We start from the raw sequence: 17688 nt of genomic DNA, 5'->3' as shown, positions 1-17688 counted from the left end.
AGGTAGGAGTTGAACCGTGACCCCCAGGGCTGCGAGCTTCTCTCACAATTTCCCTGCATCACGGCGGCTGAAACTGCAGTTTCCCGTGAACACTACGAGATTCCCCCCGCCCCCTGCCCGCTTGTCTTCATTTTTTTAAGGGAGTGGTGGGGGCTGACACCTCCAGGGAGTGCGGCTGTGATTTATCCTTCTTGATACCGAGCCAAAAGTCCTCCAGATAAAGGGGACGCAGCCCGAGGAGGGGAGGCGCGGCAATTCTTGTAAACAGTCCCTAAATAAATCCTGGCGGGGGCACGGGAAATTCCACCCAGTTAGAAGTCTAGGAAGCGGAGTGGAGTTCACCCCAGGAGGGCTCTGGTGAGGAAATCCCCATCTCCCCTGTCCCAGAAACCGCATCAGGTTCAAGTCGCCGCGTAAGGAGAGTTGGGCGCGTTCCGGTTCATTTTAGGGGCACTCCTTTATCTCAGGGAGCTCGGAGTGTCCAAGGTGACTGGAGCCGTCTAGAAACCACACGCAGCCCTCCCAGAGTCACCTGAGCGAGCACGAGGAGTGCCCCGGGGCGGCCCCCGAGGCTGCGGGTGCGGGGCGTGGCCTGGGCCGGCGTCCCCCGCGGCTCCTTTAAGGGTGGGCCCGGCCCACGTGCTCCGTGACGTCAGAGCAGGAAGTGTTTGAGGAAGTCGCGCAGGGCTGGCAGGTTTAAGATTCCCGCATTTTAATGTCTGCGGGGAGGTGCCAGAGCCCCCGGTTTCGCCGCCCCACCCCCGCCTCCCCCGCCTGGGGGAGCGGATCCCCTGCCCCGCATCCCTGCCAACAGGTGAGTCCCCGGGCGGCCGCGGCGGGGGTGGGGTGCGGTGACACCTGCAGACCCCCGTCTGCTCTGCACCGACGAGCTCGCGCCTCCCTCCTCCCTTGTGGCTCCTGAAGAAACTTATGTCGAGTTTAAAAGTCGGGGTTTCCGGGCGTACAAGCCTTTCTCTTGCGCGGGTTGGAGTGGGGAGGCCCAAGACAGCCCTTGCCCGGGTGGTTCCAGGTGGCCTCTCGGAGGTGGTGGCTTTGGGAGAGTCACGGTTCATTTGGACTGTGTGAAGACACACGTGACCGTAGGGAAACTCAGTGTTAGACTCTGCTCCTGCCACCTTGAGCGGAATGGGCGCGGGACAGGGCGCCCCTTGCTGGAGTCCAGGCTGGGATGCCCTCTCCGAGTCCAGGGAGTGTGGAGAAACATCTCCTTTGAGTGACTTTCTTCCCTGTCTCCTTCCACCACAGCTGAGGTGGGGGTGGGGGAAGGTGAGAAAAACAAAAGTTTGCTGCCAAAACCCACAAACCGGACAACCTGGTTTATTTACAAAAAGAAAACCCGCCGAGTTTTTTCGTCTCTCGCATGTTCTCTCTTACCTTCTCCATCTCCTTGAGTTTCACTTTTTTCTTAATGTTAATCTTTTGTCCCCCACACCAAATTGCTTACAGAGTTAGCACGGCATCAGTATGAGCTGGTCACCTTCTCTGCCAACCCAGACATGTGGGGCCTGGGAGATGAAAGAACGACTGGGGACAGGGGGATTTGGAAACGTCATCCGATGGCACAATCAGGTACCTCCGTGGGGCTGGGAAGAGCTAAGGGCGAGCAGGGGTGGGAGGCGAGTTGGGGAAGACAGGTTTCCCTCCAATCGCCTCTGCCCCAAGCTGCTGGGGGGCGGGGGGGGGGGGGGGGGGGATGGGCCTCACCTTTGGTCATAGGCTTCTTGGGAGAGCATGAGCACCAGGAACTGGAAAGCGGCCTTAGAGCTTCTGAGCTGACTCTAAGTTAGTGATTTCCAAACTTTACTGACTGTGCTCCCCAAGTAAATAGTAAAAATATTTTAAGTTTCAGCCTCAGTTTTATGTATCTTAAATTATATCTGTGCTACCATCACACTATTGTGTACTAATATATTGCATGTTACAAAATGCACAAAAATAGAACAATTTAAAGGATGGTGTAGTAAAATATATTTAAGTGTTTAAAAAATCAGTTTAAAAATACTTCAAATATGTACTCATTTTGATGCCTTCCCAGTATTGTTTGCAGTACTGCACAACACGGAATATACAGATCCATATGAAAGTGAGAATTGGGCACCTGGGTGGCTCAGTGGGTTAAGCCTCTACCTTCGGCTCAGGTCATGATCTCAGGGACCCGCGATCGAGGCCCTCATCGAGTTCTCTGCTCAGCGGGGAGCCTGCTTCCTCCTCTCTCTCTGCTTGCCTCTCTGCCTACTTGTGATCTCTGTCTCTCTGTCAAATAAATAAAATCTTTAAAAAAAAGAAAGTGAGAATTTTATCATTAAGAATAGTGGATGAAAACCCATGTTTCAAAGAATTTTTATAATTTGGAGTTATTTGGGCTGATTTCTTTTTAGATCTGATTAGATCCTCATTGTTTTACTCCTGTGTCTGAAATGAATTGCGTACAATGTAGAAGTGTTAGTTCTTGCATATTCCTGTTTGCTTGTGCCGAAGTTCTCCGCAGGAATTTCTTTAGGTACTTGTCCGTTTTATGAGAGTCATTTTATTGAAACTGGGTAATACAGTCTATGATCTACCTAAGCCAGAGCCTCCATCCACCAGTGCCTATGGAATGCTCATTTTCCTCTGTGTACCTCGAGGCCACAAGCGATGTGTTATCTTCTGAAAAATAAACTCAGGTGGCTGTCCTATAGCTAATATCAGAAAAGCGTAATTTCTTTTTAATTTGTTTGGATTCCTGTCTTGGGTCACCATGGTGCACATACACCCAATTTGGAGACCACTGCTCTGGGGAACCCTCAGTCACCAAATAACTAAAGTTAGTTAGCTTCCTGCCTCCAAAATCAGACCTGTGAAGTCCTTGATGGACAGTACCTGCTTTTTTGATCAGGGTCTGGTGAGCCCCTTGTTAGACTGAAGGGATGGCACATTGTGCACCCCTTCCCAGGAGCCAGCTGCCACAGCCGGCGGGAGAGTAATCAAGGCTACTGGCCGGCCACAGGGAGAACATCATTCCGTCATTCCAGATAGCAATCTTCGTCAGTTAGTTGGAAGACCTTCTAGGCCCTGCCCTGAGTCTTGTCAGCTCTAAGTAGAGGGAATGACCCCTGGAGGAATGTGGGAGCCAGAGCTGAAGGGCAGAGTACAGTTCTGGAGGTGGTCATTCCCACATTCAACTGGGAAACCAGAATTCCAGCAAACGCTATGGCTGAGTGGGCCACAGAAACACAACTGGCTCAAATGTGTTCTGGTCTGAGTATAACCATGGGCCTAGCATTACAACATAAGAGCCAGATCATTCTATGGCCATACATACATACCTGGGCTGGGCTGCTTCTAGAGAGGCCACAGCTTTTAAATTCTTGACCACAGCAACTGTCTTACAGCAGCTGAACTAGAGATGTTTGGTTTTCTGTCCAGCTGTGCTATGTGTCTGTCATCTCTAACTAAAATGGCCTCTGTCTGCTCTGTGAGTTTGGAGAGCTATTGTCAGTTGGAATTTGTTCCTGGCTTTATAAATATGGGCCTGAAAAAATGTGTGTGTGTGTGTGTGTGTGTGTGTGTGTGTGTGTGTATAGATTGGTCTTCTAAAATTACTACTTTCAAGTTCCTTCCCTTGTTCAAAAACCTTCTTTTTCATTTTTATTTTATTTTTTAATTGAAGTATAGTTGGTGTTCACTTTTTTCCTCTTTTTCTTTTTAATAATTTTTAAATTTTTTGATAAACATATAATGTATTATTAGCCCCAGGGGTACAGGCCTGTGAATCACCAGGTTTACACACTTCACAGCGCTCACCATAGCACATCCCCTCCCCAATGTCCATAACCCCACCACCCTCTCCCGACCCCCCCTCCCCCCAGCAACCTTCAGTTTGTTTTGTGAGATTAAGAGTCTCTTATGGTTTGTCTCCCTCCCGATCCCATCTTGTTTCATTTATTCCTTTCCTACCCCTCAAACCCCCCATGTTGCATCTCCACTTCCTCATATCAGGGAGATCATATGATAGTTGTCTTTCTCCGATTGACTTATTTCGTTAATCATAATACCTTCTAGTTCCATCCACGTCGTCGCAAATGGCAAGATTTCACTTCTCTTGATGGCTGCATAGTATTCCATATATGTATACCACATCTTCTTTATCCATTCATCTGTTGATGGACATCTAGGTTCTTTCCATAGTTTGGCTATTGTGGACATTGCTGCTATAAACATTCGGGTGCACGTGCCCCTTCGGATCACTACGTTTATATCTTTAGGGTAAATACCCAGTAGTGGCATTCACTTTTATATTAGTTTTAGGTGTACAGTGTCATGACTTGGTGATTCTGTACATTATACAGTGCTCACTGTGACGTTGTCACCATCTGTCCCCATACCCATACATGATATCAACACCATCTGTCCCCAAGTGTTGTTACAGTATTAGTGACTGTATTTCTAATGCTGTACTTTTCATCCCCCCATGACTTACTTATGGTACCGAAAGTTTGCATCTCTTAATTTCATCGCCTGTTTCACCTCTTTCCCTTCTGGAAACCACCAGTTCTCTGTATTTATGAGTCTGTTTCTACTTTTCTTTTGTTTGTTCCTTCATTTGTTTTGTTTAGACTCCCCATGAAGTGAAATCATGTGACATTTTTTCCTCTAACTTATTTCACTTAGCATAATACTCTTTATGTCTATCCATGTTGTCTCAGATTGCAAGACTTCATTCATTTTTATGGCTGAGTAATATTCCATTGTGTATGTGTATATATGTCTATATTTATCTATCTGTCTATATATATCCCTCTACATATATGCCACATCTTCTTTATCTTCTTTATCCATTCATCTGTTGATGCACCCTTGGGTCACTTCCCTGTCTTGGTTGTAAATAGTGCTGCAATAAACATAGAGGTGCATGTATTACTGTTTTCAAATTGGTGGTTTTGTTTTCTGTGATTGAATATACAGCAGTGGTATTACTGGATCATGTGATAGTTCTGTTTTTAAGTTTTTGAGGAACCTCCACTCTGTTTTCCCCAGTGACTGCATAAGTTTACATTCCTACTAACAATGTACGAGGTTTCCCGTTTCTTTACATCCTCGCCAATACCTGTTGTTTCTTCTCTTTTTTATTCTAGACATTCTGACAGGTGTGAGGTGATATCTCATTGTGGTTTTGATTTGCATTTCCCTGATGATGAGTGACGTTGAGCATCTTTTCATGTGTCTGTTTTCCATTTGTATGTCTTTGGAGAAATGTCTGTTTAGGTCTTCTGCCCATTTTTTTTTTTTTAAGATTTTATTTATTTATTTGACAGAGAGAGAGAGAGGTCACAAGTAGGTGGAGAGAGATGGGGAAGCAGGCTCCCCACTGAGCAGAGAGCCCAATTTGAGGCTGGATCCCAGGACTGAGACCACGACCTGAGCAGAAGGCAGAGGCCCAACCCACTGAGCCACCCAGGCGCCCCACTTCTGCCCATTTTTTAACTGGATTATTAGTTTTTTTGTGTGTTGAGTTGTATAAGTTCTTTTTATATTTTGCATACTAATTCCTTATTGGATGTATCATTTGCAAATATCTTCTCCCTAGTTTGCCTTTTCATTTTGTTGATCATTTTTCTTTCTTTTTTCTTTTCTTTAATCTGTATTTTTTTTAAAAGCCAAACTACTGCCATTTGAGGCCTCTTCACAGTCTGGCCTCACCCTGTCTTTCTAGCATTACCTCCTCTTGTTGGCTCCCAACAAGTTGGTTGGCTGAGCCTTCTTTGGGACAAGCCTCTGCTTCCTGGACAGCTTTATGTGCTTCTGCCCATTCCTCCAGGATCAGCTCCAGACCACCTCCTCAATAAACCTCCCATGGACTCCTTCATTCTATAAAAATTAGTTCTTCCATTGAATTCCCCAGCTCCAATCATTTGGCATGCTTAATATCCTGCCCTTTTGTCTGTGTATAAGAATGTGTCTTGTCCTGGCTCTAAGTTCCTGGTCAGCCAGGGCCCTGTCTGGCTTTGGCTTTCTTTCAGTTCCTCCACAGCAATTTTCTTTATATTATACATGTGTTAGGTGCATAAAGTCATTCACTTTCCTTAAAGATCTTTTTGGAAAAGGGAAAGAGCTATTCATCAATCATTACAAATGTAAGCTCCTAACTATCATAAGTCTGACACAGGAGAGGGGCCCACGGCAGTGATACCTTATACCAGAAGGTGTGATCAATCTGGAGGTCGGGGCGGGAGCAGGGGAGGCTTCTTCAAGGAAGTGGCCACTAAGTGCAGACCTGAGTTATATATAGAAGGTAGCCAGGCTTCACCGGTCTAAGAACATGGGAGGAGACTTCCAGGAAGAGACTTCAAAACCCCTGTGCTGGGGCAGGTCTTGGCAAGCAGGTGGAACAGAAAGGTCAGCAGGACCAGAAGGGAGGACAAAGGGAGCCAGGTGCTGGGGAGGCTGCAACGTAGAAAGTGACAGTGGGATCCTGCCAAGAGCTTTTGGTTTTTATCTGAAGAGCAACAGGAAGCTGTTGGAAGGGGGTCCACTCTGACTGTGGGAAGAGTGTGGAAGAGGCCCAGGCAGTGATGTGCTGGGAAGTCGGCTCTCCAAAATATCATCCAGAGTGGTAGTGTTTACCCGTTTCCACGGGGTAGCTACTCCCACCATGGCTTGTTTCAAGCCACTGACGGTTTAATGAGCACGTCTCACTGAATTCCCGAATATTTAACAATCTGCTCTCAGAAGAGCCCATACCAGGACACCACTGGCACCACCTATCACGTGGGTTTTGGAGATTGGACAGGTGAGGGATTGGATGGGGCTGATGGTGGTTGGAGATGGAGAGAAGTGGGCAGATCTAAGAGCTATTTTAGGACTTAGTGGCGGGGGGGGGGGGGGGGGGGGGGGGGGAGATACGGAAGGTGAGGCCTGAGGGAGCAGGAGGAGTCAAGTTTCACAAGTACCTAGTGAAACCTTGCTGATGAGCCTGGCTCAGTCCGGGAAGCTCTCTATCACCCTTCTGGGTTGTAACTGGGCGGGGGTGGGGGGGGGGGAGAGACCTCTTAGGTCTCCTGTGGGTGCAGTTCTTTAGCTGATGTCCAGGATCAGAACAGAAGTAGTGTCTTCTTTGGTGGATGTCCCAAAGTGATGTCCCAGTGTTCAGAGTCTCGAAGAAAGCAAGTGGGATAAGTGGTTTTGACAACTTAACTCCAGTCAGTATATAATAATTCTACTTCGCAACAGTGTACATTTCCTAATATTCCATATACTTTATCTTGTCTACAAGAGAGACTTTTTAGTTTATCACAAGAACAATTGCATAAAAGAGTCTAGGCATTGGTACCCTCAGTCACATAAATGATGCCTAGTAATCAGACCTATCTTTTATCGAGAACCTACCATGTGCCGTCAATGGGCTAGGTATTTTACATGTTTTATCTTCAGTCTGCATAACCCTAAAAGGAAGAACTGTTATCTTTTATGGTTTTTAAGTTTACTTATTTAAGTAATCTCTACACTAAAAGTGGGACTTGAACTCATGATCCGAGATCAAGAGTCCCACACTCCTCCAACTGAGCCTGCCTGTTGTCTTTATTTCTGTTTACCCCTGAGGAAATTGAAGCATAGAGAGGTTAGGTCATTTACCTAAGGAGGCTGAGCTAGAATCTGAAAATCCCAACTTCCTGCTTTCTCCACTGTGGCTTGTGGCTTTTCCATGGTGGGTGATCGAAGCTTATGGACACCCCAGAACATTTTCAGTTCTCTTCAATTAGTCTAAACCATTTTGAAGGGGCACCTGGGAGGCTCAGTGGGTTAAAGCCTCTGCCTTTGGCTCAGGTCATGATCTCAGTGTCCTGGGATCAAGCCCCGCATCGGGCTCTCTGCTCAGTGGGGAGCCTGCTTCTCCCTCTCTCTCTGCTTGCGTCTCTGCCTACCTGTGATCTCTCTCTCTGTTAAATAAAGAAAAAAAAAGTTCCTTTTAAACCATTTTGAAGCGCTAAGGGAAAACCCTCATTTGGAAGATAACATGCATAAATCTTTCTAAAACAAATATTTCTTAGCGAGGAAGGGCAGTGTACCAAATGCCCTTATCTCTGTTTCCCTGAGGGTTTGGAATCTGTTACCAACCATGGGCCTTGGCAGTCCTTGCAGTGTGTAAACTACCTTAAATCCTCAGCCCGGGGGTTAGCACAAACCATTTATCAGTATGGTCTAGATAGGCTGATGTTTTCAATAAGACCTTTGTTAAATACAGAAGAAGAAGAAAAAGATGACCCGAGTGACCTCAGCCTGTAGCCCCTTTTGGGAATAAGGGAGAAAACCACATGACTCCCGGTCACCCATACCTGGGTTCCAGTCCTGGCTCTGTTTCTTGCCAGCTTCATGGCTTTGAGCCCAACTCCCCCCCCTTGGATTTTTGAGGATGCTAAGATATTGATCTCCTTGACTCTTAGCATGTCTAAGCATGAAATAGGGCCGAGGCTTTCTGAAAGGATCTGGACATGTCCCAGGATGCCTTGCCCTATTCTCTGTGCATTTTACTGTGAAAGAGGCTGGGAATTGCTGCCTGGTTTCCCAAAGGACGCCTGTGAGGATGACATGAGGTAATGTACGGAGTGGCTCGTGTAAAGCTCTAAGAGGCATGGTGTTATTAAGGAACTCTTCTACGAAGTGGTACCGACTTTGACTTGTTTCTTCACTGGACAGGATTAAGCTCACTTCAGCTTATGTGTGTGTTTTGGAAGTTGTAAAGACCTCATTTAGTTCGCTAAGAATTTATTGCGCATAGACCCAGGGTCCATTGGGGGAAAAAGAAACGACCTTGTCCTCAGTGTGCTTATGCTCTAACTGAGGAGGTAAAATGAATGCTCCACCGTCTATGAAATAGGTCTAAATATGGGCACCAAATTGTGTAGAGTTATGAATGAGTGCTGTTTATTGAGAGTGTCCTGTGCCAGCTGTGCTCACTGCTTTATCCATATTCTCTCTTGAGTGTTCAGGGGAGAGGGGAGGCTTCTTAAGGAAATGGAACTTGAGCAGAATCTTGGAAGGAGACGGACTGTAGAGAGTCTGAAGAGAAGACAAATCAAATGGGTAGAGTAACTTCCACACAAGGCCAGAGAAGGGAAATGCTGCTGCTGTAATTTGCTCAAGGCTCACTCTGTATCGGGCACTCCATCCCGTTTTGACTGAGGGGTAGCGTCCCCTCTCCCTCTTCTGGATAAAGGCCCAGAAGCTAAACTAGTGCGCTCAGTGTCCCACATATAGCAGGTGAAGGATGAAGGAGTTACATCCTGACTTACTTCACCCCACAAGCCTCTATTGGTGAGTTCGGAGGACACTGTGTGTGTTGGCTGTTTACACCAAAGGGAGTGGGTTGAACTCAGAGATTTCTCGGCATAGACTGGTCAGTGTGGTTGAGTCAGGGGTGAAACTGTAGCCAGAGACCCTGTACCTTTTGACTCTCAGGCCTTAGTTCTGTCCCGAGGATCTCTCTAGGCCTAGCTCTGTACTTCCTCTCTGAAGTTCATCTTGGAGAGCAGGGCCTGAGAAGGAACGAGCTGGTTATTTCTAATTAGCCCCTTTTACCACAGTGGCCTGTTGGATGGTTGCCACGGTAACAGGAGACAGGTTTCCCAGCCAAGAGTTTGAATGGACCTCTTGGCTTCCATCCAGTTTCCCCTCCTCGTGTGAAGAAGGCTAGCTTTGGGAAGCTGGGCCAGCTCCTGAGTGGACTGGCCTTCAGCTCACTTGTACTGTCATGCCTTCTGGTAGCTCTCAGCCATCTGAGGAGGTACCCCCCCACCCCGCACTTTATACACAAATTTTATGTTTTCATGTACAAAAGAATCTCAGACTTGAGGGACCTTCGTGATAAATTGTATTCACTGTGGCTAACACCGTTGCCCCCTGTCTGCATTTTCTCAAAATACAAACCGATTTTAAATTTTGTCCCACACGAGGAGTCCACTTACCAGAAGTTGGAGGCTGATACAGTTTGGGCCAAGGCTAAGTTTCCACAGAACTGAGCTAAGACTCAAGGAGGTTCCAGCCCAAATAAAGAAAGTCATCCGCTGCTCTTGGAGTTTCACTGCTAGTGAAGGTCAAACTCCCCAGGCTTTCAAAACCGGTATTTTTAGTATGTTTCTGAATTGTTTAATTGAATTTTGCTTTCTAGAGCCGGTATGTTTTTAGCAATGGAAAATCATTATGTTTGGGTTTCTGTTTCAAATGAAATATTACTCATGGAAAACTGGAATGTTTTAGAATACTGCCTCAAGGCCCACTGTGTAAGTGTATCTGTATCTGTATGAGACATTCCCAAGCCCCGGAAATTGATTTCCCCTGCAATGGTAGGACTAAGCTGAGCTGTCCACAAATAGAAAGTGAGTTTTGGTGTCTGTGCCCAGTTAGTCCACAGTGTGTTTAGTATTCATATTGGGAATTTCACTTCTTAGTTTGCATCAGGATACTGAGGCTGATATCAAATCTTCAATCTTTAATATCAGTCTTCGATATCAACATCTATTCCTGGACTCTGGGTTGGGCCAGGTAACAGATATGTGTTAGATCCAATGTTTGTGTTGAATAGATCACAATTGTCTACAATTAAACAATGTGTAGATAGATTACCTAAAATATGTTCAAAATCACTTAATAAATCTACCTCTGGGGTCTATCTGTCATTTTTTATGAAGGAAGCGTACTGTCTGTGGTAGGCAGAATAATGGCCTCTCCCAAAGATGGCTGGGTCCTAACCCCTAACCTGTCAGTATGTTAGGGCACCATGGCAAAGGGGAATGAAGGTTGCTAATTGGCTGACATTAGGTGGGAAGATTATCCCATACTGTCTGGGTCAGCCCAGTGTGGTCATGAGGGGCTTAAATGTGGAAGAGGGAAGGGCGCTTGGGTGGCTCACGGGGTTGGGTGTCTGCCTTTGGCTCAGGACGTGATCCCAAGGTCCTAGCCTTGCACTGGGCTCCCTGCTCAGCAGTGGCCCTCCTTCCCCCTCCTCCCTGCTGGTGCTCTCACTTGCTATCTCTGTCCCTATTTCTGTCTCTCTTTAAAGTCTTTAAAATAAAGTGGAAGGGGTGTCTGGGTGGCTCAGTCATTAAGTGTCTGCCTTTGGCTCAGATCATGATCCCAAGGTCCTAGGATGGAGCCCTACATCGGGCTCCCTACTCAGCAGGGAGCCTGCTTCTCCCTCTTCCACTCCCCCTACTTGTGTTCCCTCTTTCACTGTCTCTATCAAGTAAATAAAACAAAGTAAAATGATATGTATCTTAAAAAGTGGAAGAGGGAGACAGGAGAGTCAGTGTCAAAGTAATGCAATGTGACAGGAGTTAGCTGGTCGTTGCTGACTGTGGGTATGGAGGGAGGGACTCTGAGCCAAAGAATGCAGGCAGCTTCTAGAAGTTGGAAAGATCAAGGAAATGTATTCTTCCCTAAAGTTTCCAGGAAAGACCACGGCCCCACTGACATGCTGATTTTAGTCCAGTGAGATCTGTACCAGACTTCTGACCCCCAGAACTGTAAGGACATAAATTTGTGTTTTAAGCCACTAAGTTTGTGGCAATTTGTTAATAGCACTAGTAAAACAAAGCAAAAAACTAACACACTGTTCTGTATACTGAAGTTAAAATAGGTGCAGATCTTTAAATATCTTGATTTAAGCTCTGAGTCATTCTGAGATAACAGACCATGAGTTGCATTATCTTGTTCTAAACTGTTACTTATCAGACCGTCCATCAAAACGTTACCTGTTGGGGGCGCCTGGGTGGCTCAGTGGGTTGAAGCCTCTGCCTTCAGCTCAGGTCATGATCCCAGGGTCCTGGGATCGAGCCCCGCATCCTGCTCTCTGCTTGGCGGGGAGCCTGCTTCCTCCTCTCTCTCTCTCTGCCTGCCTCTCTCCCTACTTGTGGTCTCTGTCAAATAAATAAATAAAATCTTTAAAAAAAAACAAAAACAAAAACGTTACCTGTTGAAGGGACTCCCTCGGCCCTGTGACCTTGTTTGACACTTGGCCCTTCAGCTTAGAACTGTGCAGTCGAGTCTCAGTTTCCATGTGATCCCACCTGACTGGAGACCGGCATGTCCAGTGGCATGCCAGTGCCGCTACTGATGAAGTTACCCCAGAACTGGGCGAAAATGTCTGAGTCCGAACACTCAGGGGAAGTGAAACTTGAAAGCAAATTTAAATGTTTGAGAACCGACAGGAATTGGGAAGTTCATAATGTAGGGGGTTTAACATTTTGTGAGATGGAACAACAGTCTGTACATCGATGAAGAAACAGAATTTTCACACATTCCCTAACTTGTAAAAAGTACTAGATGGATTTCTACCAAGTTCACTTGTTACAGCTGCACTGGTTGGTTCACTAGCAACAGGATTTATGAGTTTTGGAAGAGGTCAGCTCTTTAGAGGGTGCCTCGGGTCTGGGCCACATATCGGGGTTCTGATAGCAGTGTGTGAACCGTGTGTCAGGACCCGGTTATCAATGCCCACTGCCACGGGCTGCACCAAGGAGTGTGTCCTTACAAAAGCAGGCATGTGGCTACCGCGTGGGTGGGCCTCGAAAGAAGCCATCCCCAAAGTCCCCATGTCATGGGATTCCATCTGCGAAATGTTCAGAACAGGCAAATCCATAAAGGTAGGGGGTTGCCTTTGCTCAAGGGGCTGGGGGAAGAGCAACTGCTCGCGGATACGGGTTTGGGTGGGGGGGTTGATGAACATGTTCTAAAATTGATGTGTGGCTTTGGTCGCGCTACGCCGACCGTACCCCATACCCGTTCGCTGCACACCGTAAATGGATCAGTCGTGCGGTGCGTGAATTATATTTCAGAAGAGCTGTTAAAAAAAGGAAAAAGTAGGCACGCGAGGTAACTGTATGACGTGCAGCTTAACCGCAGCAGTGCTGGGCTTCGGTCGAAGCTCCTTTTGCGAGGATCGTAGAGGTGTTGTACCTATTCTCCGGCATCCGAGCTGGGAGAGGCAGAATGAGGTTCCACCGTGTTTCTGAAGCTTCTCTTTTGCGTGTGTGGGATTTAGGGATTGGTCTATCAAGCAGTGACTTGGTGGTTTTATTTGACAACTTGTGCTCATGGTTGGAGACTTCGTTTTCCCTTTTCTTACTGGGTGGGTGTGTGTTCCTGCAGGGATCATGACCAGTCTGGTAAATGCATGCCCGCATTGCAGTTCTGCTGCTGCGAGACGGCCGTGTGCCCACGGGGAGGGCTGCCACAGTTCTCTGTGTGTCTTTTCCAAGATTGTGTTTATTCATTAGAGAGAGGGAGGGAGAGAGAGATGCAAGCAGGGGGAGTGGCGGAGAGAGGGAGGAAAAGAATCTTGAGCAGACTACCCACTGAGCCCAGAGCCCTGAGATTATAACCTGAGACGCAACCCAGAGTCAGACCCTCAACCAACTGAGCCACCTGGATGCCCCTCGGCCTGTTGAAGGCCGTTCAAGTTCCATTCAGCACCGTATGAATTGCTCCAGTTAGAAGAATGAGGATTCTTTTGGGGATGCATTTTCCTAAAATGACAAAACTAAGAAAATGGTCTGTCACGGCCTCTAGGATATCCGTCTTCAGTTGGGCAAGTCGTAGAATTTTGGTACTGTTCTGCCATCTTTTCTTGTGGAAGGATCCTGCAGGTGTGGCTTTCCCCTAATCATAAGGCTGTTGGGGAGGTCATTCGCCGCTGTGTGGACACAGAATATACAGGATGCTGGTAAAGCCCGCTTGCTCACTGATGGCAGGCCTAGCTTCCAGGCCCCTGCCAGCAGGGGCATGGCTAGGGCCACCCAGTATGCCTCAGCCATCCTGGAGGCCCCTGGGGACCTGAGGAAGTAGCAGCAGTGCAGGGTTGCCCCTTGTGGTGGGCTGAGCACCGGAGGCCAGAGCCACTGTCCCTGCTGCCTGCAGCACTGTAGCTGTAGGGCTCCCCACTTTCCGTTTGTCCCCTGGGGCTCCTTGGTGCTGCCCAGAGGACCAAGGAAAAGGGATGAGTTATCCTCAGGACCCAGGCAGTCAGTGAATTATTCACAAATGTTTTATGGGTTGCCTTCCCTTCCATTCACAAAATCTCATCTAAGGGCATTGTGCTAGTTACTGGAGAAGAGTTTACCGTGCATGAAGGTAAGTCTGTAATTTAACCAAGAAAAGAGAAAATAACCCTGTGACTCTACGGAACATAAGTCTTTGGTAGCTGTGTGTGTGAAGGAGTGGCCTGTTTGGAGAGCAGAGCAAGAGCCCCTTGAGGTGGGCCCCGCAGTGCCTGCGCCCCCACGCAAGCAAGAGCGCAGACCCGAGAAGCAGGGGACTGGACAGGTGGTCTGATCTAGCTGCAGTGTCCGATGGCTGGGGGCCTCTCGGGAGAGTGGCTGGAAAGGCAGGGTGAGCCATGCTGCAGGGGATCTTAACGCTGGGGTTCTTGCATGACCTGGGTCTGCTCTGCTCTCGGCAGTGTTACTGAACACCTGCTAAGGGCTGAACACTGTTGGCTGCTGAGCTTCAGGATAGCCCCGAAAGGTGGCTGTAGGCATTCTTACTTTACGGATGAAGAAACTGAGTCCGACCAAATGCTCTGCCCCAGGTCACAGAGCTAGTAAACACTAAATTGAATCATCCTCCATGTTCCAGCTACTATGCTAGCTTTGCCTTCTCTCTGGAGAGACGAAACTCTTGCATGAACTACGAAGGCAGTGTGGCAATAACTGTTAGGTTGAGGCCCAGGCAAGTGCCATTGATGGCAAGTGCCATCCGGTCAGAATGGTCAATACTGGCAGTGTCCTATGGTTCTGTCTAGCAGACGGGGCTCAGAGAAGTGAGCGATCTCTTCGGCAGGAGTGGTGAGCAGAGGTTTCACCGAGGAGGTGGAAACCAAACAAGGCACTGGTGTAGACTCTGGTAGGCTAAAAGGGGGAAAATCAGGGAAGAGGTGGGGGTGTGGAGGCCAGCCTGACAGGCTGGCAAGTGACTTGGGGACATCTATCAGAGGATACATATGTGGGCCTCGGGATCCTAGAGGTCCCACGATCCATGCTTTAGGTCCTAAGGAGACAGTTCCATATTCGACCCCTGGCTTTCTCGGTGGGCTTGGTCGTGAGTCTGCTCATCCCCTCCCTGTGCATGCTTTCTCTGCAGGAAACAGGTGAGCAGATTGCTATCAAGCAGTGCCGGCAGGAGCTCAGCCCCCGGAATCGAGAGCGGTGGTGCCTGGAGATCCAGATCATGAGAAGGTGAGGGCCCATCACAGCATGGGGGACGAGGAGACTGCGGGAGCTGAGGGGCCTTGGGACACTGCTGGGAAGTTGGAGGGAAGCCCTCTGAGCTTCGGGATCTGGAGCAACAGCCCCACCTGCTGCATCTGGAAAAGTCATAAATCTCAGTCCTGAGCTCAATCAGGGTAACAGATGACTTCTAGAGGAATGGCCCTTAGTGTCCAACTCTGGGCTTTCTCGAGGACTTTTGGTCAGTTTTATTTCTTATATTAAATAATTTAAAATGGCATCACCGTGACTTTATCTTTGTCACAGCAGAGATCCTCTTTTTCCCTGTATTTCCCGTTCCAAGGCAGTGTGTGGCTCTCCACTGCTGTGAACCGATAGCAGATACTTACTCCCCCAGTGTGGGGACAGAGGTGGTCTGTCAGGCCCTGGATGGGCGCTGTCCTCCCAGGTAGTGAGGGGTTTAGGTAAACTTTTAGCAACCTAGTCATTCTAAGGCCTCAAACAAGTGCTCCCTTTGCGAACTTCTTAAAAGGGAGGCATAACCTTGTTTCCACACATGCGCACATGCACACACACACACGTGCACACACAAACACCCCATCCCTGCTTGAATAGCCTGAGGTTGGAAGTCCCTCTACTTTCCGTGCTTTTCAGAGCAGTTTTGAAGTTCAGTGAGGACTTGCTATGGGGCACTCTAAAGAAAATTTAGTTGCACCTGAGGCCCACACAGTCCTTGAGCTCACGGTGCTGAAAGTAGAGCTGGGTGAATGCTAACGGACCCAGCGCCCAGGTGACTAGCCCGTGCCTGACCTTGGGCCTCCCACTTACCCCAGGGGGAAGCTCGGCTAGTCCAGGCCTTTGTTGTATAGCTTTGCTGAGACACGGACGGAGCGGGGAATGGGTTTGAGCCAGAGCCTGGGTTTTTCCCTCACCACTGTCTCCTTCCTAGGCTGAACCACCCCAATGTGGTGGCTGCCCGGGACGTCCCCGAGGGGATGCAGAGCTTGGCTCCCAATGACTTGCCCCTGCTGGCCATGGAGTACTGCCAGGGAGGAGATCTCCGCAAGGTGAGGCTTCCGGGGTGGCTGGGCACGGGGTGGCTGGGTGCAGCCCGTCTGGGCAGGGAGCAGCGGGGATGACTTTTGTCCCCTTCCTCGTCAGGAAGCTCGGGCAGCCGTGGTACCTCCGGCGGGCTTGCTTTTCCCTTCCCAGATGCCCCTCTTCTGTGCTCAGGGTGGGGCGATGTGCGTGCTATGAATCAAGGGACTGAATCAGAAGCACTTACGGAAAGTTAGGGAGGGGCTCGCTGAATGTATGTCCTGCACGGTGATTCCTGAAATGACAAGAAAAAGTCACCAGGTTTGGAGGATGGAGAAAGACTGGACCAGTTCCAAAACAAACTTTCTTTCCCTGGGCATGTTAGGGCCACCGCCGTCCTTCAGCGTTCACGTCACCTCTGTGCTTATTGGGAGGGGTTCTGTCCCCCAGATGTGGCCGCACTACAGACAGGGTCACAGAGTGGAGCAGGAAGGGAGCCGGCTTAGTAAGCAGGGAACTGGGCTGATGTTCCAGAGCCACCACTGACTCACCATCTGGGCGTTCGTCCCTCTAGCGCATTTACTTCTCCTTACCAGAGCACGTCCTGCAGGGTCGGTGCCTGCAGCCCTCCCTTGTCTCAGAGACGGTCGTGCCTGGCCCCCTCCCCAGCGTGGCCTCCAATGCGATTATCAGCCTGCTTTCATACTTGGCCTTGTTGGATTTTCCACATCCCTGTGATGCTGGTACCACATGGTTCCCACGTGAAGGCTATAGACCACGGCCTAGGCTGGTGAGGCGAGTTACCAGGACTGGTGCAGCTGCGGCGTGGAAGAGCTTGGGTCACAGCCCATGGGACGCCAACTGCAGGCCCCCTCTCCACCCAGGACACTGAAGAATGCCACATAGGAGGAGGCAAAATAAAAGTTGTCTCTGGACAGTGAAGTTGTTTTTGTGTTGAAAAAGAGTTTGCTCTTAGCGCACATCTCCCGAACTCTTCACTCTAGAAGAAGGATCACGGTATTAAGGGGGTTCGGGGGGGTGGGAGGCAGGAAACCTGGATGCTTCTTCTGTCTTGACATGGCAGTTTCTTGGACCCAGCTTCATGTGCTGTTTCCATTACTATTCCGGCCCCTTCCGCTTTCTTTTTGTAGAGGAAACTTTCCACAAGGGTTCTTCTGCCTGAGTGGCTTTCTCCTGCCATGGGAGCTAGGCAGGTCGTGGGAGTGGCACAGCAGGATGTGAACAGTCATTGGCATGACCGACAAGCCGGGGACTGATAACGGATGAGAAATGGGGAAGTTGATAATGGTTCACTTTCCTCTTTATTTTCCTAACCTTTGACAACCATCCGACTACTGAATGCAGTTCTTTAAAATGGGAGATAGAGTCATGTTGTTGCGGTGGAACGGGTGGTTCTTGGAGGACAGCATGG

At 48.6% G+C, this 17688-nt stretch overlaps 1 protein-coding gene across 1 annotated transcript in view; it reads left to right on the top strand.

The window, feature by feature from the left end:
- The first annotated feature begins 597 nt into the window (after window positions 1-597).
- IKBKB (inhibitor of nuclear factor kappa B kinase subunit beta) overlaps window positions 598-17688 on the top strand; it is a 63517-nt gene continuing 46426 nt past the window's right edge. The window contains exons 1-4 of the mRNA XM_045992120.1: window positions 598-814; window positions 1468-1590; window positions 15133-15227; window positions 16168-16285. Of these exons, the coding sequence (XP_045848076.1) occupies window positions 1486-1590; window positions 15133-15227; window positions 16168-16285 (318 nt within the window). The 5' untranslated portion in view covers window positions 598-814; window positions 1468-1485. The remainder of the gene's footprint in view (window positions 815-1467; window positions 1591-15132; window positions 15228-16167; window positions 16286-17688) is intronic.

The sequence above is a fragment of the Meles meles genome, chromosome 2 (assembly GCF_922984935.1).
Source record: "Meles meles chromosome 2, mMelMel3.1 paternal haplotype, whole genome shotgun sequence".
Classification (NCBI taxonomy): domain Eukaryota; kingdom Metazoa; phylum Chordata; class Mammalia; order Carnivora; family Mustelidae; genus Meles; species Meles meles.
Note: the sequence above shows the minus strand (reverse complement) of the source record. Positions and strands in the feature narration are given on the sequence as shown.